This window comes from Myotis myotis, unplaced genomic scaffold (genome assembly GCF_014108235.1).
Source record: "Myotis myotis isolate mMyoMyo1 unplaced genomic scaffold, mMyoMyo1.p scaffold_m19_p_16, whole genome shotgun sequence".
NCBI classification, from domain to species: Eukaryota; Metazoa; Chordata; class Mammalia; order Chiroptera; family Vespertilionidae; genus Myotis; species Myotis myotis.
Window position 1 is genome coordinate 1348113 of NW_023416320.1, and position 25269 is coordinate 1373381.

A 25269-nucleotide genomic window follows, 5' to 3' on the forward strand; every position below is an offset into this window, starting at 1 on the left:
TTTCCTTTTCAGGGCTGGGGACCGTTCGTCCACGGAGAAAAGGGTGAAAAGGTAAGCGTCTCCCTTGCTGTCAGACTCCCCAGGGCTGCGGAGGCGGCTTGGGACAGGACGAGGCCTCGGGTCTGGGAGAGGTGTGGCCGGTGAGAATGTGGTAGGAGAGGCGGGGTCTCCAGGGCTGGGCACCGGCCTCGTGTGTCCTCCTGTTAAAGGCACAGGCACACACCGTGACCGCTGCACGGGGACACAGCAGTTTGAGAGCGCGTGACCCCCAGCCCAGCGTGAGCTTTGCACCCGGCCCACCTTTGCTGCGAGTTTGTGAGTCTGAGCCGCCTGACGCGGGGCTGACAGTGCCACCCTGTGCTTCCATGTGGTTCAGAGCCCCGCCCCCGGGCCCAGGGCTCAGGTTCCACACCTGCCCTTACACTCCCAGCTGCCTGCTCCCTGTGGGCCCGGAACCAGAGCTCCGGTGTGAGCAGGACCCCAGATGACCCTCTGTGTCAGGACTAGGGCTGCTGGAGCCCTGGGGGCAGGTGCCAGGTCAGGGCAGTGCCAAGATGCCACCCCTGCACCAGCCTGTCCTCTGACCGACATGTGGGTGTCTCTGTGAGCTGCAGGCACAGCTCTGCCTCATCTGTTCTGACGGAGCTCAGGACCTGAAGCCTTAGGCTCCTGATGCCCGGAGGCGCCTCCCCGGTGCCCGCAGTCCTGCCTGTGGCATGGCTTTTTGCACCCGGAGCTGCAGGGTCGCAGCCGCAGCCTGGGCCTCACGTGCTCGGTGTTGGTGGGAGGGACGGGCAGCCGAACAGACCGGCCGTCTCGCTCTGCCCTTGGCTCACATTCTCGGCCGTCAGCTGTGCATTCTCAGCGAAGTCCGAGTCCTGTCCCCGCCACAGAGGAGCAGCTGGGTGACTGGGGTGCCACCTCCCTCTCTGAGCCGCTGCTTTCCCAGCCATAGACACGAGGGGCGGGACGCCGATGCCCACAGGCCTGGCAGGCGTGGCTCTCAGACCTGGCCCCGAGCCCCCTGCAGCCTGAGCCCCTGGGGCTTCCTCCTGTGGAGTCTCTGGTCTCCCTCCGAGGACGCGGGCAGCCCGGCGGGTCCCCCCGACCACAGAGTCCGTGGAGACGAGACCGTCGCTGTGACTAAGACACGGGAACAGGGCTGAGCAAGTGGCTTCCTGGCGGGAATATTCTCACCTGAGTGGTTTGCGGAGTGGTGGGGCCGGGAGGGTGACTGGAGGGACTGGGGCCGTGGGTCGGGGCATCATGTCACTGGCCTGGCTGTGACTTTTTCGTATTTGTGGTGCAGTTTACCCTGGGACCGTGTGCGTTGGCCCCTGTGAGGACCAGCCCCCCCCCCCCCCCCCAGCAGGGCGGGGTGGGGGGGTGGCCTCCGTGCCCCTCCCTTCTCCCCAGCTCAGTGAGGATGTGGCGTAGGTCTGCGGGGTGGGCACTGGGTCCGTGTGCATCCGTGGAGGTGAGGTCTGCAGATCCCGCAGGCAGGAAACAGTCAGTTTCCAGGGAGCTTCCTGTGGTGCATCCCAGGGTCCTGCTCTGGGGGACCGGGGCCTGCAGGGAGGAGGCTGCAGCCTTCCTGGGCCCACAGCGCCCTCTGGTGTCAGGCAGCCAGAGCGCAGGTTCCAGGCTGGCTCTGCAGGGCCCCTGCCATGTGACCTCTGTCTGGAGAGGCAGTGCCTGCCTTTTGGGTTGGCCTCCTTTCCTGGCCCCTGGGAGGAGGGAGGACAAGGGGAGCCTTGGTTTGGGGCTCAAACCAGGTTGGGGGAGGTGGGCAGACCTGGCCTGGATCCCGCTCTGCAGTGGCTGGGAGAGCTTGGTTACTGCCTTTCTGGGCCTTGGCTTCCTCATCTGTGAAGTGGGGCCGTGCACGTCGACCCCCTGGGCTGTGGCGGGGTGGGGGGGGGGATTGTAGGAGGTTGATGATGCCTGTGGAAGCACCTGGCGTCGTCCCTGGCACACGGTAGCTGCACGTACAAATCTGCTCAACCGCTGAGCCACACCGGCCGGGCTCAGGCGCCTTTTTGCTACGTTAGTTCATACCGAACGAACTCGGTGCTTTTGCTTAGGAGTCCGGAGACAGCGGCTCCGTCCCCTGGTCCGAGGTGGGAGGCTGGAGCTGCAAATCCCTGCTGTTGGGCTGCCATGAGACGGGCCAGTTCGAGCAGGGAAAAGGGGAGCTCAGAAGTCGGCCTGGAGTGGGTCCTGGTGAGCGACACTGCCGCGCGGAGTCAGGGCTCTCTGGGGCCAGGTGTCCCGTGGCCCCGATGGAGGATGGAGGTCGCCGTGTGCTTCCTGCCGCCCGTGCTGCCTTGGAGAAGGCGGCTGGTACCCACGTTAGAGCTGAGCTGGGCCGGGAGACAGTGGGAGCAGGCCTCCAGGCAGGGCCGCCGAGCCCAGGGCAGGGAGGGAAGTGCTGAGGAGCCTGGGTTCCCTGGAGCGGGAAGGAGCAGCACAGGGGAGGGAGCCGCCCCACGGCCCTCGCGGCGTCTGGCCCACCCCTCGCAGATGCCCAGGCCCTGGAGACAAGAGGGACGGAATTGGGGCAGAGCGTCCGCAGAGCGGTGCTTGGGTCAGCAACTCATTTCAGCACTCGCTAGAGGAAAAAACCCAGAAACAGTCACCCAAAAGCCTGCCTTAAGCATTTCCACAGCAGCCCACTCGGCAGTAAATACAGCTCCATATGGATGCTGTGCCCAGACTCCTCAGGGCCGCGCACCAGAAAAAACACCGGGCAGATGCGCAGGCTCAGCTGAATTTACTGGGCCGGGACGCCCGGCAGACAGAGCTTTAGGTCACTCGGGCGTCGGTTCCTTGTCCTTTATGCTTGTCTCCCGTTTCTAGCGGGGCCATCACCCCGACTGGGGACAGCTGGGGCCAGAGGTGTCTGCGCTGCTGACACCAGCCCAGGCCGCCCCGACCTCCCAGGATGCTCGCTGCCTTCTGGAAGCTTCAACTGGACGACCCGAGAGGCTGCCAGGGCCTCGTGCAGGCGCCTGAGCTCTGAGGTCGTGGCGTAGGAGGGCCTTTGCGGGCTGGCTCTCCATAAAGCTAAAGAAGTCGGTGCCAGTTGGAAAACTGAGGCCAGAGATGAAGTTCAGGAGGGTTGGGGGGAGGCGGGCGCAGGCTGTCAGCGAGCCGCCAGCCCCCAGGTCTGAGAAAAGCAGCTGCTGCCCCCACGTATTCCACCCCCACCCCTCCCAGGGGGCCGGCACTTCCTTCTCTGATTTGAAGTTGGATGGCACTGGGCCCTCCACACGCTGTGGACCACGAACTGTCCCGCCTCTCGGGCAAGGCAGGCGGCTTGAGGGGCATTGGGGACGGCCCACCTGCCAAAAAGTGACTCCCAGTGGTGGGGGGAGGGGACAGAGGCCGTGTCTGTCTGTCTGTCTGACCCTAGGACCCCACTCACCCAGCTTCCCCATGTGATGCTCAGACCTGAGAATCCCTTACCCTCAAAACCAGGCCCCAGTGGGAAGCAGCTCATTGTGTCCAAGGGCCGCGTTGCAGAGCGTCTGGGCCCTAACACACGACTGTAGGTGTGTGTGTGAGAGACGTCTGAGGTCCGTTCATGCCCTTTGCCTCTGGCTCTGGGTCTGCTTCTCGCTGGTCATGGCCGGCTTCCTCAGCGCCCGGCTCCTATTCTTAGCTTGTGCACTAATGTGTGTTATTCATGGCCACTGAGTTGGATAACTGTGGTGGAGGGCCTCCTATTTTTATAATAATTAAAGGGTTTAGGGTAAAATAAGTTAGCTGCTTGTGCGCCCTCAGAAAGCCTGTAGGTTGTGGGCAAAATGCCAAAAGTTGGCATACATAAAGGTGCCGCAGACCCTGTCCATGGTGCTGAAGGATGCATTGGGGAAGTTGTGTGTCTAGGGCAGTGGTCGGCAAACTGCGGCTCTTTGGCCCCTTAAGTGTGGCTCTTCCACAAAATACCGACTTCTGCGCATGGGCCACGAAGTTTCAATCGCACTGTACATGTGCACCTGCACGTGGTATTTTGTGGAAGAGCCACCCTCAAGGGGCCAAAGAGCCGCATGTACCCCTCGAGCCGCAGTTTGCCGACCACTGGTCTAGGGGACCTCACAGCCCCAGGCAGAGCCGGACAGGGACGTCTGCATTTCCCCCAGCTCCGTCCGACACTCAGGACCATCCCAGGACCCAGGGCTGCACACAGCAGGTGGGAGCATTTATGGGCGGGGTGCGAATGCTGGATGACTGGGCCGCTGGCCTGGGGGGGGCCGGGAGACCAAGGGCTCTGCCCCTCACAGCTGCGTGGTCCTTGGCAGTCACTCCACCCCTGCACCCCTCGCTCTTCTCAGCTATAAACCAGCGACTGTCAGCTGCCCCAGAGGGTTGCTACGAGGATGAAATGAGCCAATGAAAATAAATGAGTTATATTTGTGGAGAGTGCTCATATGTGTTAAGTGTAATTACCCTTTCAGCAGCATGGCGCTTCGTTTTTTATACACAAATGACGTCTCTGCCCTCCGCATCCGTGAGGTCTGATCCCCAGGGGCGGCCCCCGGCTGGGAAATGACTTGACCTCCCAAAGCCTCAGGAAGCCAGGGGATTGGGGGGGTGGGGTGCACGTTATTAGAAAGTGCATTCCAGGTGGCTGACATACAGGGGGAGCTGTCCTTTCCTCTCATCAGTTCATCCGAAACGGCTCACCGAGCATCCGAGGATGCTGGCAGCACCGGTGTTTATAAGGGCTGCTGCACCCGCGCCTCAGCTTAGGGGGTGTTCTTGTCCCCGCTTTACACGCTTACCAACCAGGTGAGCAGGAGCGAGGGGGCCTGTCTGTCTACGTGGCCGAGCCTGGGCCTGGGCTGTTGTCGGACTCCCCAGCCTGCGCTTAGCGGCGCTGAGAAGCGGTTCTCAGACACTGACCGAGCGCCCCAACTGCCTGGGCGGCTTGTGAGAGCAGCTTGCTGGGCTGCACCCCAGTGTCCGAGGCTGCCGGCGCCAGGCCCCCCCTGAGGACCGTGGCCCAGAGGGCCTCTCGGACCCCACCCGAAGTGCTGGCCTGGCTCCCCCAGGTGGTGACGAGCTCAGCTCACCCCTCCTGCCGTGAGCAGCCTCTTGGTGAACATTTAGAGGAAGGCCCCGGTCGTTCATGGACCAGAAGTACGGGTGCTGGCTCCTTGCCTCGGTGTTTTGCCCAGTGAGGTAACCACCCAATTCCTGGAGCTCTGGTCCCGACTCCTGGGCGTGGCAGCCACTTCCTGCCAGATGTCCCTCTCCGGGCGGCTCCCAGCGAGCTCACAGGCAGCGTGTGGGTGCACAGGGAGGTCGGGGCCTTGACTTGGGCTCAGGGCTGGACTTGGAGTCGCAGACACCAGTGTGAACAGCGGGTGCGTAACGGGTCTCGCGGGCTTATCTAGTGTCATCCTCTTACCCGGAGTGGTCTCCCTCTATTTTTTTTAACATATTTTTACTGCTTTCAGAGAGGAAGGGAGAGGGAGAGAAACATCCATGATGAGAGAGAATCACTGATCGGCTGCCTCCTGCACGCCCCACACTGGGGATGGAGCCCACAACCTGGGCATGTGCCCTGACTGGGAATTAAACCTCAACCTCCTGGTTCATAGGTCGATGCTCAACCCCTGAGCCACGCCGGCCGGGCGAGCGATTTCCTTTTCACGGGGGAAGGATGAGGTTTGGATCGTTTACCGGAAATGGCGCACTGATGCTGGTTTCCAGTCCCCCTGTGTGCAAAGCCTCATCACAGCATCTTTCAAGCCACTTGGGCGCAGCCCTGTCCCTAGTGTCACCCTTTTGACGGGTGCGGCCGAGACAGGACCAGCAGGGGACTCACTGGTTCTGCTTCAGTGGCAGAGGTTACATGGGGGCATCCAAAGGGCTCACCTGCCCTGCATCCCCGAGGACCAAGGGGCACGTCTCCCCTCCACACCCCCTGGGTGCAGTGCTTGCCGCTGGGTTCCCGTCTTTCCTCATCTTGCTCTGAGGAAGGCCGCCCCTCCTCTCGGGCTCCGGGAGCCCCTGCCCGCGGCCCCGGCCCCTCCTCACGGGAGCATCGATTCGCTCCGGATCACACGGAAAGGGACAGGGAGGCTGGGCTGGGGGTCTCGGCGGGATCCTGAGTTGAATCAGACGGGTGGGACCTGGCCCGGGAGCCTAAGGCCCCTGCTTTTAAGTTGCCCCGGTCCCTTGGGGAAATGTGCACGGGAGAGGGGCAGGGAGATGAGTGGCCTGGCCCGGGTGTCCCTGCACCCCACGCTGCCCCTCGGGGTGCTGGTCACCAGCTTCTGCATGTGTCTCGGTCCAGCGGAGACCTCCAGCCCAGCTTCGAAGTAAATTAAATGCCTGTGCTAGCCGGTTGGTTCTGAGCAGGGGCCGTCTTGCCTCCCAGGGACCCTTGGCAGTATCTGGAGGCAGTCTTGGTTATGGCAGCGGGGATGCTGTGGCCACCTCACAGCCAGGGCAGCCCCGACAAAGAATTGTCTGGCCCCGTGGCCTCAGGCCCGGGCTCTGCTCTCCGCGTGGCCCTGAGCTGGCAGCCAGGTGGCCGCGCTGCGCACAGGGCAGGGAGGTGGCCCTTCCTCTCACCCACGCTCAGCTGCAGGCAGACCTCCGGGTCCTGCTACTCTGTGAGCCGGCACAGCAGGTCCCGCGTGAAGCCGGAGCGTCTGTGCCTTTCACCCTCCCAGGTGCTGCCCAGGTGCAGGCGGGTGGGGGAGGGGGGCCACCCTCTGAGCAGCCACACCGGGGCCCATCCTGCCCGCCTGTCCCCTGGTGCCGGGATGCCAGGAGCCCGTCCCAGTGCCGCCTCATCCTGTGCTCACGCTGTGCTCTCTCTTCCTAGGGTTCCCTGGGCCCGCCCGGTCCCCCCGGGAGAGACGGCAGCAAAGGCGTGCGGGTACGTGTGCTCCTACCACCCTCCCCACAGGGCATCACCAGGCCAGGACCCCCTACCCTCCGCTGAGATGGCCTCTCCCAGGGCCAGGCGTCTTCCCAGGCCCCTGGAGGGCAGTCTGTGGTTATAGCAGCGGCAGCGGCGGCGGCTTCGGCCTCGCCTGCCTGCGCTTGGAAACTTTCTCAGTTAGTTCTGCACGGGAGGGCGTGTCCCCAATGCCCAGACTTGGAACCAAATGGAGGTCCAAGGGGAGGGGTTTGCTCACGACCTCCATGTGTAGCTGGAGGAGTTGGGGTGGGACCTGCACAGCACTGTCCCCCGCATGGCCAGCCCGCCTCCCTGTGCCGCACCCCTTCCACCGCCACACGGGAACCCGCTCCGGGACCCGGACAGAGCGGCCTCCCCTCGGGGCTCAGCCTTCTCCACCGAGAACCCAGCGGAGACCAGGTCTGGGTGCCACCCTGGCTCCCTTCACAATTCCAGCCACAGTGATCAGGCCTCAGTGTGGGAGCCCTACGGGGGAGGCCCCCTGAGCCCATCGCCTTTAGCACTTGAGGACAGGAGGTCTGGGTGGAGACAGGAAAGAAAGGGGAGGCTCCAGGCCCCCCCTGCTCCTCTGTGAGGAGAGCCTCCTGTCGCCCCTGTGGCTTGACTGCCCACTGCCCGTCCGCCCTTCCGAGAGCCTCAGCGCAGGCGACGCGGTAGGTGACACCTCCCAACCAAGGCCAGCTCCTTCGCTCCCAGAAGGAGGCTCGAGGGGCCCGGGCTCTGACCACGGGGCTGCCCTGCCCCGCGATGCATCCTGAGCTCCAGGAATGGGCCCCAGGTGGGCACTGCCTGTGTGGCTGGGCCCAGGCCCCTGGGTCCTGACGATGCTGTCTGTCCTGTGTGTGCAGGGGGAGCCTGGAGAGCCGGGGCTGCCTGGCGAGGTGGGCATGCGGGTGAGTCGCTGCAGCTGTGTCCTCGTGTCCCAGGGGGCGAGCTTGAGGCAAACTGACAGCTTTCGGTGGGGGGAGGGCCAGATGCCTCCCTCCCTTGTGTGTCTGTCCACAGGCGAGTTTTCCTAAATTCTTACAAAATGAAGCCCCCGCGCTCTGCGTTTACCTGCTTCATTTCACGAGGGACCAGGGACCCTCCCACAGCAGCACGGAGGTGCCGTTCTCCTGGGCCGTGTCCTCCTTCCATGCCCCGGGCAGCGCGGTGTACATACTCCCCACTCACGGCCCCGGGCGGCTTCCGATGTCACTCGTTTCCACTAAAGTCAACGAAGCGATTTCCCCTGTGTCCTCCATTTATCTCAGAGGGAGAGAGGACACAGGTTGGCACACCTTTTGCTGAGGAAATGCGCCTTTGAACTTGAGTAGCTTCTAATAGAAATGGCCAGATCAGTTACTTAGAGGCTGTAGCCATTCATGGTGCAGGTGACGGAGGAGCCTTGGGGCCCTGTCAGGCTGCACGGGCCGGTGGCAGAGTGAGCGCTGCAGGCCTCGGCCACGGGCATCGGGAGCCGTGTGCATGTCATGGCCCGATCATGCACAAGGGGCACGGGGCAAGGGGCACAGGTCAGATGGCAGGGGGCATAGATCAGGGTGCAAGGGACACAGGTTAGGGAGCAAGGGGCACAGGTCAGGGGGTAAGAGGCACAGGTCGGGGCAAGGGGCACAGGTCAGGGGGCAAGGGGCACAGGTCAGAGGGCAAGGGGCATTGGTCAGGGGGCAAGTGGAAGTGGGAATGGTCGCACTGGCCTCATCAGAGCTCAGACACACTGGTCGCTAGTCCGTGCGGTTGGGCGGATGGGGCGTGAGTCCTGGCCCTCCAGGCAGGGGGTAGCAGGGGGTCTTGGGGGCAGTGGTATGGGGTCTCGGTGGGACCTGGGGAGCAGCATGGCAGCAGCGGCGGGGGAGAGGGATCGCACCCCCACGCGGAGTGGCTGAGCGTGGCCTGGTACCTGCCCTTGCTTCCCGCTCACAAACCTGTGACTCTCTGCACAGGGGTTCCAGGGCCCGCCTGGACTTCCCGGCCCTCCCGGCCACGTCGGGGCTCCTGTAAGTACCATGCTGGTCTGTCCCCTTCTCCGGGGGTGGGAGACCCAGGCTCTTGGACAAGCCCCCCTCCCCCATCCATCCACCGGGGACCACCGTCCTGCACGTGTCGGTGGAGTGACGGTGACGGGTCTCAGAGCCGGGCAGCCATGGGCCTGACTCAGGAGCCTGCCCTTGCCAGATGAGCTCAGGGGCCAGGTCTGTCGCAGTCTCGCCGGGAGGCCCTGGGTCACCCCACCCAGGGGACCAGCCAGGAGCCCCTCCCCTGGCAGGCTGAGGGGGAGAAGCTGGACCAAGATGTTATGACTAACCTTCCCCCCACTCCCCACCCCCAGGGTCTCCAGGGAGAGCGAGGGGAGCGGGGAGCCCGAGGAGAAAAGGTATGTGCAATCGCTCCACACACTCACGCAGGTTCCCGTGGGAAAAGGAAGAGGGCGCTGGGCCGTCTGCGCTGTGCTTGTGTGTGTGCTTGTGTGTATGCATGTGTGTGTGCGTGTGTGTGTGTGTATGCACAGGCCTGTGGGGTGCACAGGCCCCTCCAGGTCAGGTCTGGGAGAGGAAGCTCCTGCTCAGGGACTTGGGCCCTGCCTGCCTTGGGTCCCAGCGTGGCTTCTGGGGGGTTATTTTCCCTCTGAGTGTCAGGCTCCCTCAGGCCAGGAGGACTCATCTGCACAGGAGGCCGCTCTGCCCAATAAGAGCGTGACCACCTGTAAAACCCCGAGAATGGTGCGGGCAGCATGTGTTTAGAACATGGACAGACAGACAGAGAGAGAAGAGGAGGAGAGGGAGGAGTGTGAGCCTGGCCCTGCTGGCTCAGCCTGGCGGCAGGTCTGACCCCAGCACTAGCTCTGGTGACGGAGGCCCTTCCCCGCCCCCCTCCCTGTTCCCACTGTCAGAGGCCAGGCCGTGGGACCCCTCGGGCTCTCTCCCAGGTCTGCGATCTGATGGGTACTCAGAGCAGTCTGTAGTCTCGCCGACCAGATTCCTTGTATCCGCAAGAAGGAAGTTTCCATCTCCCCTCGAGATCGGCCTGCCCAGCTGCCCCGCAGAGCTGGGCCAGAGGGAGCCATCATCGCCCGTCCACGTGGCCACTGCCTGCCGGCCTCATGGCCGGGCATCTTGCATCAGCCCACGCCCTCTTAGGGGTAATAGCACCTTTTCGGAGCAAGCGGCGTGGAAAAAACACACCACACGCCCTCCCATGTGAAATGTGTGTAGCAACAGCCAGAATTCAGAACTGTCAGGACTTCAGCCCAGAAGACAGGCTCGGAGGTTTGGCTTCAAGTGGGGTGCGCGCGCCCTCTGCTGTCGGAGCCTCGGAGCTGCAGCCAGTGGGCCCAGCGCTGAGGGGTTGAGACCTGAATACCTGAGGCATGAACCCCACCCACGCGGGCCTTCGTAGGACCCCCACGGCGGCCGGGGCATGAGGAGGCCGTGGTTCAGAGAGGCTCCGTGGCCGCCCCTCGGTCACAGATTCGGGGGACGAAAAGCAGAGCTAGGAACCTGGTTTCTCTGACCTTTGGCACATGCTCCTTGGTCCCTAACGCACTCAGTCGCTGGGCTGTGGCGAGTGTGTGTGGATGTCCTGTAGCTGAAGGCGCCCGGGGGAGAGTGGAGCCGCGTCCAGTCAGACACTCAGCCTTTGCTTGCCTCTCCGTGACCCTGACCGTCGTGCACATCTGGCCTTCTCTTCATTCTCTTTCTTTGCCAGGGGGAGCGTGGCCTGGACGGCTTCCCCGGGAAGCCTGGGGAGACGGGGGAGCAGGTAGGTGGCCTTGGCACTGGTAGGGGGTGGATTTTGTTGGGGGACAGGGTGGGCTGGGGCTGGAGTGCTGTCCGGCCGGGGCCTTGGCCCAGCCAGCAGCCCAGCAACGGTCCCAGCACCTGAGTGGAGGGACCCAGAGAACACGGCACCTTAAATCCATCCTCACCTCAGCGATGGACGTGTGTTCATGAACGTAAAGGTCACGGGTGACGTGCACGTGTTCAAAGTGATGTGTCCGCGTTGAGAAGTGTCTCTGTGTTATTGCTGACAGTGTTACAGGTGTCTCCCATTCCCCCCTAGGGAAGGCCTGGCCCTCCCGGCATGGCTGGGCCCCCCGGAGAGAAGGTAAGCCAGGCCCGGGGGTGGGAGGTGGTCTGGGCTCTGGACTGACAGGTGTGGGCTGCCTGCCTGCACAGGTCAGTCCCGGGGTGGGGGTGGGGGGGCAGGAGGCAGGCTGGGCTCGGGGACTGCGTCCACACCAGCCTGTGCTGGGCCTGAGGGCCTCGGCTAGCAAGTCATTTCTGGTTACTTCCTGTTTTCCTACGTATAGGAATAAAACTTTATTTCATGAATTCCTATTATATTCAGACACAGTAAAATATTATATGATTTAAATTGCTTTTGGACTAAGGCAGGATAGGAATAAATACCAAAAATATCTTACAAACTCTTTTTCCTCTTCCTCTCCCCTCTGCAATGTTTAAAAAGATTTTAAAATTTTTTTGTAACCAGGTTACACATTTCTGAAAATGTGCTGGATCCTTGATAAACTGAGTAAAGGGCATCTCTCTTGTCACACTGGTCATCTATTTTATTTTATTTTTCAAAAAATATATTTTTATTGATTTCAAAGAGGAAAGGAGAGGGAGATAGAGAGATAGAAACATCAATAATGAGAGAGAATCATTGATCGGCTGCCTCCTGCACACCCCCCACTAGGAATCGAGCCTGCAATCTGGGCATGTGCCCTGATGGGACTCAAACCATGACCTCCTGGTTCAAAGATCGATGCTCAACCACTGAGCCATGCTGGGCAGGCTGGCCATCTGTGTTAGAACTGGCTCCTACAAGGCTTAGCTCAGTTAATGCCCTGCTTAGAGTCCCAGTATCTCAGCTGGACACACTGTGTAAGAATTCTCCACGGATCTGGGGGTGCCACAGAAATGACTGTGAGGTAATGACCTTCCTAAGCGTCTGGTAACGGGGGCGGGGCTAGGAAGGTGTGATGTGTTCTGAGTGACAGGAGGGGTGCCGAGGTCCAGCCCTGGCCCTGACTGCGAGACTCTGGGACAGGCCCTCAGCAAGGACATCCCATGAGCTGGGCTGGAGGAGAGCGGGGGAGAGGGAGTGATGCGGAGGAGCCAGTGAACAGAGATGGGTGTGGCCCGTGGGACATGTCCACTCAGGGTCCCTGGACTCAGGTGGAGGTGCTGGCTGGCCTGGGCTGGCTCCCAGCGCCCGCTGACAATGCAGGAGAAGAGGGAGGCTGCCCGGACGGGAAGCAGGCGGGGAGGGTATGTGTTAGAAGGAAACACACAGACCCACGGGCTGCACGGCCCCAGCGGAGGACAGAGCCGGGCGCTGGTGTCGGCCGAACCCCTCCCTCGGCTGCGATGGAGCTGGGTGAATTATCCGCTCTCCCTCCAGGTATTTTTAGAGCGAAGCTGACATTGTTACGTGATCCCTGTGTCGGGGTTTTAAACTCTTCCTGCAGTTCCTTGGCAAGATGCGAAATCCTAAAATAAGTGCGCGGTTTATTCAAGTCACCAGGAAGGAAGGATCACTGAGGTTTGGATCTGATGCCGACTCTTTCCTGAGAGAGAGAGAGAGAGAGAGAGAGAGGGAGGGGGAGAGAGAGAGAGAGAGAGAGAGAGAGAGGGAGGGGGGGAGAGAGAGAGAGAGAGAGAGAGAGAGAGAGAGAGAGAGGAGGTTGTATTATATTCTGAACTTCCACCTCCTCCATGGATTTTTAAAATTAAGTGGATTGGGGCGACGTTGGTTAACAGGATCACACAGGTGTCAGGGTGGGTTTCTGTGTGACAAGATCTGTGTATTGCACCGTGTGCCCACCACCCAGGGTCCCATCTTCTCCGGTCACCATGTGTAGGACCCCCTCCTCTCCACCCGCCCCTTCCTTCTGGCAGCCACTGCACTGCTGATGGTGCTCACGAGTCTCAGGCCAACACTCTAACCACTGAGCACACCAGCCTGTGAGGACTTCCTGTGGCCACAGCGGGCAGGTGTGCCTACGTAGAACCCAGGTGTGGCTCACAGGCTGGGAGTCTGACCCGGCCCCCGGCCCTGTTGCTCCGTGGCCTGGAGGTAACGGAGAAGAGCAGACCCAGGCTCAGGCCTCGTCCCCCGTGGAGGCGGGTGGGAGCCCCCCAGCATTCGTGCCAGTCTCTTCTCTGATGGATATGCACTGACGCGGGCCGCGTGCGAACCGCGGACCTGCAGCAGGGACGCCTCGGCGACAGTCCCTGCTCACGTGGTGGTCTGCCACGGCACCCGGCGCCACAGGGCTTCCCAGGCCATGGGCAGGGGCTGCTCTGGAGCAGAAGGCGGCGGCGAAAGCACCGGCAGAGGCAGGGCTGGCCTGGGCGTGATGAGGAGACGCCTGTCTCTTCCCCCGGGAACCTGAGTGTGTCTCGGCAGGAGGGAGCCCAGCGTGAGGGCTGGCCGTGCGTGGCGGGGCAGTGCAGGGAGCGCCCCGTGGATGTGCGGGGGCCTCGGAGGAGTGGGGGCAGGGCAGAGGTGGCCGGGCCTGCCCTCTGGTGAAATGCCTGTCATCTCCCCGCAGGGTGACGTGGGGCCTGCAGGACCGCCTGGCATCCCGGGCTCCGTGGTAAGTGGGACCATCCCTGGTGGCTGGAATGCCGGGCCCCCGGCTGATAGAGTCCAGTCCCTGCTCCTCGGAGGCAGAGCTCGGTGAAGGCGGAAGCGGCACATGACGCTTTCCCCACTAAAATGGGTAAAATCCAAGGAAAGTCAGGAATTGCTGCGTCCGGCCTGCCCTGCCGTGTGAATGCCCCGAGTGGAGCCAGAACTCAACTTGAGAACTCGCTGCCGCCTTTGCTGACGCCTGTTTGTCCCCTCAGGTGCAGAGAGAGGGCCTGAAGGGCGAGCAGGTAAGCGGACGTGGGTCCTCCGCGTGGGGCTGCAGGTGGGGCAGGTGGGGCAGGTGGAGGAGGTGGGTCCTCCGTGTGGGGCTGCAGGTGGGGCAGGTGGAGGAGATGGGTCCTCCGTGCGGGGCTACAGGCGGGGCAGAGACAGAAAGGCACAGCCGTGGGGGAAACTTCCTGCTGGGAACGCAGACGCCACCCTGGACTGGTTCCTGCTGGGAACTTGGGAGGTGAGCTCTGAGCCAGCCGAGGGGAACTGTGGCTAAGGCGTGTTTGCTTGGGTTACAGGGAGCTCCAGGACCACGCGGTCACCAGGGCCCCCCTGGGCCTCCCGGAGCCCCGGTAAGTCACCGTCCCAACCCAGGTCTGCTCTGCACACAGTAGGTCTGGAAAGCAGCAGGCCTGTTATTCCCGAAGCTCAGGCATCGCCCAGGAGGACACTGCGCCTGCCCACAGGTGATGCAGGTCCCAGGTGTCTGCAGCCCGGCCGGCCTGCCTCCAGAGCCCCCGTCCCTGACAGGCCACACCTGGGGTTCTGGGGTTCACTCTGGTGTTACGTTCCCTTCAGATAACGGAATGAAAATACTGGGCGCATCCTGCCAGTTGACGGGCTCCTCCCGGGTGCTGACGGACGCGACATTGCCGTGGCGGGGAAGGCCCAGCCTCGTTCCTCCCTCTGTGGGGAATGTGATGTGTGAATAACCATCCGGGAGGGCCGTTCGCAGGGACTCGGCGGCCGCGGGGCGCTGGGGGCAGATGCTCGGATGACTGATGAGAACACGCGATGCCTTGCCGGCGACTTCGTGCCCCTGGGCGCGTGCGCGTCCTTCTAGGGACGGGGTTTTATTGCAGGAGATAGACAGTTGTCACTCTCCTGTCACACGGCCGAGGCCCCTTCCTCTAGGACAGATGTGCGTGGCTTCGCCGCGGTGACACTAGGAACAGCGTAGAAGGTGTTCCCTTCCAGCAGCAGCGTAACCATTTCATGCCAAGAGTCCAGGTCAGAGAGCTCCCTCCCGGGGCCATCCCCTTAGGTGTCTTGTTCAACCTCCGCCATTGCTGTCACTGCTGTGAGATTTAACGCAGGACACGCGGTATCTGCTCAGTGGTTAGCTCTGTGCACGTGTGTTTCAGACCCATAACTGGCCGGCGTCGAATGTCCACACTGTAGCATGTTCTTATATGCAGACACACCTTACGTGTATGACGCCTGCCCGGGTGAAGGTGTTTTTCTCTTCCTTCACAATGAAGACGCTGTGCGCAGGTACGGAGTGGCCGGCACGGAGTTGCACAGCCATTAAGCAGCAGCGCTGAGAGCTTTGAACCCAGACCCGTCCATCACACCCACTCCCTTTGCACCCGGGTGCTCAGCGCGCCGGCACCTCCCCGAGATGCTGCAGGATCATTGCTTCCCTCCCTGGCTCCCGTGGAGGAGTGAGAAGCTAGGAACGCGTAGCCCGGCTTCATCAGGAGGCAGCCTTCTTCACCCCTCACTCTGCGACCGGGGGTAGCACAACAGGTGGTCCCCCCTTACCCCGTGTGCAGGTTTTGTGACGATAAATGAGGGAGGGAGCGGAGGAAGAAATGTCATCTGTGGCCACCTACTTCCTATGGAGCAGAGTGTGAAGCTGGGGATGCGGGGATGAAAAGTCACGCCCGATCTCATCGCGGAATGAAGGAGAGGCGAAGAAGTGACTGCGTGCGCACCCTGCAGTCTCTGCTGCATCATCCCTACAGGGACTGAGGTGTAGAGAGCAGGGACCGAGGGTCCTGGCCCTGGCGCTTCAGGCCACTGGACCTCACAGGGACCCCGCCCCCGTGGAGCTGTCCAGGGTCCTGAAGAGTCCTCCAGGCTCGATGCTGCTGATAGAAGGGGTTCAGTGTGACACATGGGGTCCGGACAGGATTCGAACCAGGCTACTGTGACCTCTTCCTGCACCGCTGCTCCTTGCTTACTTGAAATCATCTTTCGTGCCCAGTTTTATTTGTGCAGACTGCCCTGTATTGCATGTCACTGTTGACTGGGAGTCAGACACCCCCAGCCAGTCCTCCTGGGCCATGGGAGCGACAGAGGCTCAGGGCTGAGCCCCCTGGTGCCCGAGGCTTCCTTTCTTGCTGATCCTGACTCCTCCTCTCAACGTGTGGACTCCTCTTGGTTGTTAGACACACTTGATTAGATCAGGTAGGAGCACGTGATTCAGAGTTTTATAGATCTGAGGGAATAGGGTGTTTTCCCCACCTGCCCTCCAGTGTCCCGGTTGGAAGGGACAGTGTTTCCCTGCCCAGGGAATGTGCGGCCAAGTGACACCCATGCTGTTGAACCCGCAGTCACCATTGTCTCATCTGTTTCTTTCTCCCTCCCCCAGGGTCTGATGGGCCCAGAAGGCCAGGCCGGACCTCCGGGTCTGCAAGGTCTCCGAGTAAGTACACTCCTTCCTTTCCGGTCCCCAGCTCACCCATCTGTCCCCCGTTTAGCAGCTCACATGGAGGAGATGTGCCCAGCGCCGAGCTGGGTCCTGGGGAGATGGAGGTGAGTTTGTTGTCTGCCCTGAGTCATGGACATAGAAGCTCACACCCGTGTGTGGTCAGAGCCCTGGCGGGAGAGGCAGCGGCCACTGCTCTGGCCGAGTCAGGAAAACTGAGACAGAAGGACTTTCTCAGAAACGCCACCTGGGAGCCGCCAGGGCCGCTTGGAAAAGGTGATGTTTGAGCGAAGAGAAAGGCAACAAAAGCACGGTACCGCCCTCTGCCCAAACCCACGGGAACGTCTCCTCGTGTGTCCAGACTCTCCCTGACAGTCTCGTACGTTTCTGGGTGCAGTTCGGTCGCTGCAGGATTTGGGGTACAGAAGTGGTGTGGCCCGGTTTGCACTCTCAGTGTGGCCACTGTGAGAACAGACTGCAGGGGAAGAGGCCCATGAGGAGATGACCTCGGGGCCAAAGAGAAAGGGGGTGGCCCCGAGCAGGGCAGAGGCTGGCGGTGCACCCGTCCTGGGCCAGGCAGTGGGGACCCCGGGACACAGGCAGAGCTCAGGCAGCACCCCGTGTCTGCAGCACGTGGAAGAGGGCCTCGCGCTTACCAAGCGTCTCACTTACACTCACATAAAGTGTATAAACACAGCCCAGGTAAATGTGCTCAGAATCTAATGCGTTCACGAGCATCGGACACAATCAGCGTGCGAGAGAGAGCCCCCACGCATGCCGCTCCCTGGGCCGTGACACGCGGGGGGCGGGAGGCGTTCAGCGCCAGGACCGGCCTCTGGCCACCTGGGCTCCGGCCTCCGACTCGGAACGTCCAGTTGTAGAGGAACCACGGGTCCCTTCCGTACCTCTCTTTTATTTTGCCTTGACCTTGCTTTGTGGTGCTGAGTCCCACCTCAACCCGCCTGGATTTCCTCTTTCCTCTTCATTGTCCAAAGAAGAGAAAAAACCATTTTTGTTGATGAGAGTTCTGTGTTGTCAGGCATTTCAACTTAGTGTAAAACGTGGACTCTCCCGGCCACAGGACCCTCCCGATGGAAGGGGTTCCCGAGACGGACAGTGAGAAGGTTCATGTCCAGAAAGATGAAATGCCTGCCTGCCCCAGGTCACCCAGGCCCTCGTCACTGCTCCTCCTACAAGCCAGTGGCAATCTCTTTGGCCCCTTGGTCACTTCCCCCCATCCTGTAGGTGAGAAGGACTATTGTCCTATCAGAGACGGTGCTCCCCTCTTCCTACCAATAGCGACCCCCATTGTCTCCTGGTGCCTGATCGTGTCAGCTGCCCTCAGGACATATTTCTCCGAGCAGCAGCTCTGCGTGCAGGGGCAGAAGTAACGCAGGTAGAAAGGCGATAGTGAGCGGACGATCGCGGGCTCAGCGAGGGAGCTGTCTGCACGCAGGTTTCTCACGAGGGTCTTCTGAGGGACGGCGTTTTAATCTCCTTCCGCAAATGAGAAGACCAAGCCCCAAAGGTGTGAATCAGGTGATCCTTGTCAGACAAGTGATCGATGGTGGGGCGAGGATTAGCACTCAGGGCTGCCTGGCTCAGGCCCTCCACTGTTCTGCGTTAGGGTGGGGAGAGAGAGAGAGAGAGAAAGAGAGAGAGAGAGAGAGAGAGAGAGAGAGAGAGAGAGAGAGGGAGAGAGAGAGGAGAGAGAGATAGAAAGAGGCGCACCAGAGTTCTGAACTGGATGCTAGGAGTCCCTGCAGCAGGGCCTGGGATGCGTTTGTTTTACTTTGCAATTTTTAAGGCTTTTGTCCTGCGCTGCCAGATGGTAACTGCGTCGTTTGGATCACGGGCTACTGTTGGACTCATCCTGTGGCGCGGAGCCGGGGTGTATGCGAGGACAGCACCTGGGTCGGCTCTAACCGGTAGAAGTAATCATGTTTGACACTTAGAGGCGTGGAGAACAGGAACTGAGCGAGAGACCATACGGCGCATATTAGAACCCCTTGCACAGCAACCCTTTCACCTGCTGCTGGCCCCTCGCGGCTCTGCTGACTCGTCCTGCCGGGGCGGCGCGCGGCTCTGAGTGTACAGATCCCTCCTCCGCAGGCCGGCGGGCAGCCTTGGGAACATCAGCCCGTCAGCATCTGGTGTGCAGAGTGGCTTGAATTATCTGCCCTCGTGATAAATGACACACAGTTGCCCAGATATTGTGTTGGGCAGCCACTTAGAAGAAGAGAAAAATGACAAGAAAAAGGCTCATTGTTAGTGAAATAGTTCCATATTGCTTCAAAACTTGCTCTGGCCAGCACTTCTCAGATCCTTAATTTTATATCCAAAATGCAGAGGTTATCTAACTACTGCTACATCCACTGCTAGAGTCATCTTCCTCACCTCCATCACCACCACCACCATCCGCATCCACATCACCACCATCACCACCACCACCATCATCACCACCACCACCATCCGCATCCACATCACCACCACCACCACCACCACCGCCACCACCGCCACCGCCACCACCTGCATCCACATCACCACCATCACCACCACCACCACCACCTGCATCCACATCACCACCATCATTACGACCACCATCACCACCACCATCATTACGACCACCATCACCACCACCACCATCACCACCACCATCATTACGACCACCATCACCACCACCACCATCACCACCACCATCATTACGACCACCATCACCACCACCACCATCACCACCACCATCACCACCACCACCACCATCACCATCACCACCATCACCACCACCATTACCACCACCACACCATTACCACCACCACCACCATCACCACCATCACCATCACCACCACCACCATCTGCATCCACATCACCACCACCACTACCACCACCACCATCACCACCATCACACCACCACCACCACCACCACCACCACCACCATTACCACCACCACCACCATCACCACACCACCATCTGCATCCACATCACCACCACCACCACCACCACCACCATCACCACCACCACCATCTGCATCCACATCACCACCACCACCACCACCACCACCACCACCATCACCATCACCACCATCACCACCACCACCACCACCACCACCATCACCACCATCACCACCATCACCATCACCACCATCACCACCACCACCACCACCACCATCACCACCATCACCATCACCACCACCATTACCACCATCACCACCATCACCATCACCACCACCACCATCTGCATCCACATCACCACCACCACTACCACCACTACCACCACCACCATCACCACCATCACCACCACCACCACCACCACCACCACCACCATTACCACCACCACCACCACCACCACCATTACCACCACCACCACCATCACCACACCACCATCTGCATCCACATCACCACCACCACCACCACCACCACCATCACCACCACCACCATCTGCATCCACATCACCACCACCACCACCATCACCATCACCACCATCACCACCACCACCACCACCATCACCACCATCACCATCACCACCATCACCACCACCACCACCACCATCACCACCACCACCATCTGCATCCACATCACCACCACCACCACCACCACCATCACCACCATCACCACCATCACCACCACCACCACCACCACCACCATCACCACCACCACCATCTGCATCCACATCACCACCACCACCACCACCACCACCATCACCACCATCACCACCACCACCACCACCATCACCACCACCACCATCTGCATCCACATCACCACCACCACCACCACCACCATCACCACCATCACCACCATCACCACCACCACCACCACCACCACCATCACCACCACCACCATCTGCATCCACATCACCACCACCACCACCACCACCACCATCACCACCATCACCACCACCACCACCATCACCATTATTGCCATGCATTCCCTAATGTCAGGTCCTGTGCTCAGCACCCCGTGAGCACGGTCTCATTTAACCTCCACAGCATCTCAAGGATCCGTTTGACCTGTGGCCTCACCCACTATGGGGACTCAAAGGAGCTAGCATCCTGACTGTTTTCATTTCTTCTTCCTGACTATCACCACCATCTTCCTCCTCCTCACATTTACTTGTTACATTTGCATGATGCTTTTTTATGCCTTATAAATCGCTTCTTCAAACATGGGATTATTTCATCCATTGCTGTCTGCTCAGGTGATCACAGGGATTATACTTCTCCACCTGAGGACCTGAGACTCAGCAAGCTGAGCGGCTTGCCCTTCCCCGTCGGCCTGGGATTTGGAACTCCTTTCTTTTCAGGGCTGCAGAGGCACGGGCGGGGACAAGCCGTGATTGCAGTGGTGGCCATGGCCTCCTAACTGCTTACTGAGCCACCCCCCCCCCCCCGCCCGTCCCTGTCCCTGGTGGGCGTAACTCATTAGCTCTTGGCAGGAAGCCTTGGGGAATTTATGTCTCAGGTATGTTCTTGTCATATCTTGCCATGATTCCTCCGGATTGCTGGGGCCTCCTGGAAGAGGTGGCGCTGGACTGGGATATGACTTTGACAAGCTGAGATGGAGGGAAGGGGTGACAGGCAGGGGTAGCAGTGTGGGCAGCATCGCAGAGGTCAGGAGTCCCAAAGGGGTCTGGGGGCCCATCTCAGCCACTGGAGCTATTGTTCGGGGACCAGACTTTGGGCACCAGGCACAGAAGGTGCCAGAATCACAGCGTCTGGCCGGTTCCAATAGAGCAGCCAGATGCCCTGTCGGTTACATAAGGAGGAGTGCTGACTGTGCTGGAGGTGGACGGCGACTTGGACCGAGTTTCTCTCGTCCTGGCAGAATCACCTGCTGGCACGGGTTGGCCCCGAAACGTCTGGAGGGAAAGAACTGGGTGTGAGCAGGAGCAGGGCGTGTGAGCAGGCCGTGCCCCTGTGGCCGTGGCTGCGGCAGGCGGGCCCTGGGCATGGCACAGGTGCGGGGCTGGCCCCGGGGTGGTGCCCCTTCCTGGGTGAGCCATGAGCGATGATGCCTTTCTTGAGGGACAGTGTGATCACACATTCCTGACACTTTTCTTTTTCTGGGCAGCGTGCTCGCCGCGCTGCTCAGAGAAGACATTCAGGGGAGGGCCTTGGAGCGAGGCCGCTGGCGGGAGGGGTTGATCCCAGGGACTCCCAGCCCGGCGGCCTCCAGGCAGAAGGAGAGGCCGGTGGAAAGGCCTTGAGGTGGAGCGCGTGGGCCTGTTCAAGGTGCGGGAGGGAGGCCGGTGGCTGGTGGGAGGGAGCCGCACAGGACAGGCAGCAGGGGCCAGGGGCCATGGAAAGGGGGCCGAGGCCCTGGGAGTTTGCTGAGTTTGGCAGCGAAGCATGGCCTTGAGCCGAGGAGTGTCCCGCCTGGTAGGAGAAGCTGGCGGCTGAGCACAGGAACAGGACAGGGAGGTTGCCCGCGGGGGCATCTTTCTGGTCCTTTGGACGTGGGGCCCCATGTGAGCAAAATCATCCCAGGAGCAGAGCTGGGCCCCAAAGCTGGGCCTGCCTGCCCCCCGCTGGAGCCGGTCCCAACCCCTCGATCCCTCGCCATGTCTCTCAGGGCCTCCCAGGGCACTACCCGGTCATCGCCACTGAGACATACCACCCCAAATGGCCTCGGGGGCCGCTCGCTGCCACCTGCTAACGCCGCCTCTCTTCCTGCACGCAGGGCAAGAAAGGCGAAGTGGGCGCCCCCGGACTGCCTGGATCGCTGGGGCCACAGGTAACCTCTCCTTACGTTCTCTGCGGTGGAGACACTGCTCTGTCTGACGGAAGGAATGACCAGGTAGCACTTCGGGGTGGTGACCGTGATCGGGTGGCCGCTCCTCGGAGCACTGAGAAGCATGCTCGGTGGGTCTCTACCCTCGGTCCCCCCCTCGCCTCTGTCTTCCCGCTCGTGGGCTGGGGGAATGCCCGCTGTCGCTGTCCTGGAGGAATTTCGGGCCGAGGAGGGCAGACCAGGGGTGGCAGTGCTAGGAGGAGGGGGAACGGTGGAGTCATGGGGAGGGGCGCGGGATGAGGGCCCACGGGCACCGTGTGTGGCGGGTCAGGTGGTGGCGGGAGGGCGGAACCTCAGCGACAGTTGCTGCTCTGACGAGAAGAGGGAAGGGCGGGACGTGTCTTGTTTCTGCTGTGGGCAGAATCCTTTGTTACCGCTCACAGGTAATCGAGCGTGTTCTTTACAACCACTGTGAGGGAAGAATGCTAGCCCGTTTCGCATCTAAAGGCACCGGCGCAGGGCCCCACACAGCCTGGGCCAGCAGGAAGCCCACGGCGGCCGGGCCTGTACGATGGTTACGGTGCCTCTTTTTGAAAAGGAGAAACTTCACTGCCAGGGTGTAGTGTTCATTTATTTATTTATTAAATGTGTTTTTATTGGTTTTTAGAGAGGAGGGAGAGGGAAAGAGAGAGTGAAACATCGATGAGAGAAACATCATTGATCAGCTGCCTCCTGCACGCCCCCTACTGGGAGTCCAGCCTGCAACCTAGACATGTGCCCTGAGCGGGAATCGAGCCCTGACCTCCTGGTTTCTGGGTCGATGCTCCACCCCTGAGCCGCGCTGGCCAGGCAGGGTGTTTTAGGTAAATGTGCACATTGATTGGATGAGGCTGAGGCGGCGGCTTCTGTATCCAGGCGGCCGCTTAGGGAGAAGGGATGCCCGAGTCCGGTCTGCAGAGGCAGTGCTGCCGTGTGGACGCGCAGGAGTCCCTCAAATCGGTGGGGACACAGCCGGGCGAGGGGCAGGGGCCCAGGGCGGGTGGGCCTGCAGGCCTGGGCCCCACAGAGAACCCGCAGGGGTGGGCAGCCCCCGTGGGTGGGCTCAGGGGCCACAGTGCGAGGGGAGGCCTCGCAGATGATGATCAGCTCCCCCAACAGGCAAACGTTTCCACGCCGCAGGGGACCGTGGGTGCCGCTGATTTACACACCTCGTTCCCGCGTCTTCAGACTCTCCCCGGCTCCTTATCTGCTCCAGTCAGAACCAGCTGGCTCGCAGGAATCACTGCTTGCCATTGGCTTATCGATGATCATTCAGTTAATCGGCCGTTCATGCATCATCGCTCTCCCTGCTAATCGCATTAACTAGCTGGTGGGTCGCTGTCGCCTTGGAAAGATCAAATACTGCTCCCCTGGTAATCGGCTGGCTGGCTAATGAATAGGCAGCACCGTTAGCTGTTTTCATTAGTAATAATTAAAAGAGCCATTACTTTGTTGTTAACATTTGGGTGTATTGGCTAATCTGTCTCCCTCATTAATAATTAGATTAGTCGGTTTTAGACGTGTTGATCAATAACAGAAGAGAGGGAGCCACGCTTGCGAAGCCGCCCAGTTGCTGGGCCAGGTCGCAGCCCCCTCCTCCCCCCGTGAATCCCACCACAGGGGTGGCGGAGGGGCCTCCCACCGGCTGTGGAGGGGGAGGCCGCGGCGCTGGGCAGTGACGTCCTTGCCCAAGTCCGTTCGGGTGGCACGAGGTGACCCAGCATTTGACCACCTTAGCCAGGTTCTTCCATCTCTTTATGTGATCATTGCTAGCGCGAGTAATGCTGTGAATAGTCCAATAGTCTTAGTTCAAAACCACCCAATCTATCATCTTTAAGTCCAAGGCTCAAGTAGCAGACGGGGCATCTGCCCTCAGCCGGAAACCCTGTGCAGGGCGAAGGCCTCATGTCAGCTGGGTTCCCTGGAGATGGGCCCCTGGGGACTCGCAGGTGTTTGCAGGGCGCCCTGTGTCCCCGAGGGAGACCTGCCTGGGCTGGGCTGAGGGTCAGTAAGGAGCAGAGACGGGGGTGCCGCCAGGGGCTGGGTCAAAAACAGACCATGGGCTCCACTCTGCAGGAGGTGCTGCTGACCTCCAGGAGGCTGGCGAGGCCTCACGGGAGGGGACGGCCTTATGGGAGGGGGCGGCCTTATGGGAGAGGGGGCCTTACGGGAGGGGACGGCCTTATGGGAGGGGCCGTGGGCTGCTCTGGTCCAGCTCCCTCCACCTCTGTGCATTCCTGCTGGGCCCTCAGAAGGCAGGTGTGGCCCCGGAGCAGGTCCAGGGGTCTCTGGGGGGCAGGCGGCTGACACTGCAGGCTGACTGCTGTTTCCTCTCCCCCACGCATGCATTTACCACCTGGACTTGCAAGAAGCTTCCAGTCCATTGCAAAGGACCCTGCAGGCTATTTCCCCCCCCACCCTCCCCCCACCCCCACCCCGCCCCTGTGGCCCTGCTGGGAGCAGTCTCCACTCTGGCAGTGGTTTGCGCCTGCTTCCAGCACCTTCTCCCTCTGTAAAGGCTACTGCGCCCGTTAGGTTAATTGCCGTGTCGGCCTTTGCTCTTGTTCTGAGCGCCCAGCACCAAACAAGCCGTGGCCATCTCCCCACGGTGCGTCACAGTGAGCCAGGCGCTGCGGGTCCCACGGGAGGGGGGTGCTCCACCCTCCAGCCTGTTCATGACCCACTCCATATGCGGAGCGCACTGTGGGGGTGGGACGGGCTGTGATAGGAGGGTCCCCAGCTGTGCAGCCGCCTCACAGCGTGGAGTGCGGGGTTGGGAGGGAGAAGGGGCCAGGGTCACTGATCTGAAGGCAGTTTTGTCCACCACTTCCTTTCACTCCCAGCCCCAGCTCTTCCTCAGCGTGAGGACGGACAGGGGCTGACGTGCGGAGCGGGCACTGAGACGGGTGTGTGTGTGTGTGTGTGTGTGTGTGTTTTCTGCTCCTCCTGGTCCATGGGGTTCATCTAGACGGGCAATCTCCAGACCTGGTGACTCTCCACAGTCACCGGGGGTGTTTCCAGAGTCACGGGCCCCTCGGACGCGTCCCTCGTGCGCCTCAGGGCCACACAGGGGCCTGTGCACCTGCTGTTAGGACCAGCTCCCCGGGATTCTCCAGGCCCCACCGGAGATGATGGCTGCGGGGCCCGGCCCTCTCTGGGCCTCAGTGTGCGTTGTCGTCACACAGGGAGGGTGACTTTCCGGAGAAGATGATGACAGATCTGTCTACTCTAACCTGCTGTGAACTCAGAGGCGCAGCCAG

At 61.0% G+C, this 25269-nt stretch overlaps 1 protein-coding gene across 1 annotated transcript in view; it reads left to right on the top strand.

Annotated features, from left to right (window-relative positions):
* Positions 1–25269, top strand: part of COL22A1 (collagen type XXII alpha 1 chain) — a 109969-nt gene that overhangs the window by 27454 nt on the left and 57246 nt on the right. The window contains exons 11-22 of the mRNA XM_036337554.1: positions 13–51; positions 6845–6898; positions 7792–7836; positions 8887–8940; positions 9273–9317; positions 10649–10702; positions 11003–11047; positions 13503–13547; positions 13801–13830; positions 14113–14166; positions 16191–16244; positions 21920–21973. Coding sequence (XP_036193447.1) covers positions 13–51; positions 6845–6898; positions 7792–7836; positions 8887–8940; positions 9273–9317; positions 10649–10702; positions 11003–11047; positions 13503–13547; positions 13801–13830; positions 14113–14166; positions 16191–16244; positions 21920–21973 — 573 coding nt within the window. The remainder of the gene's footprint in view (positions 1–12; positions 52–6844; positions 6899–7791; positions 7837–8886; positions 8941–9272; positions 9318–10648; positions 10703–11002; positions 11048–13502; positions 13548–13800; positions 13831–14112; positions 14167–16190; positions 16245–21919; positions 21974–25269) is intronic.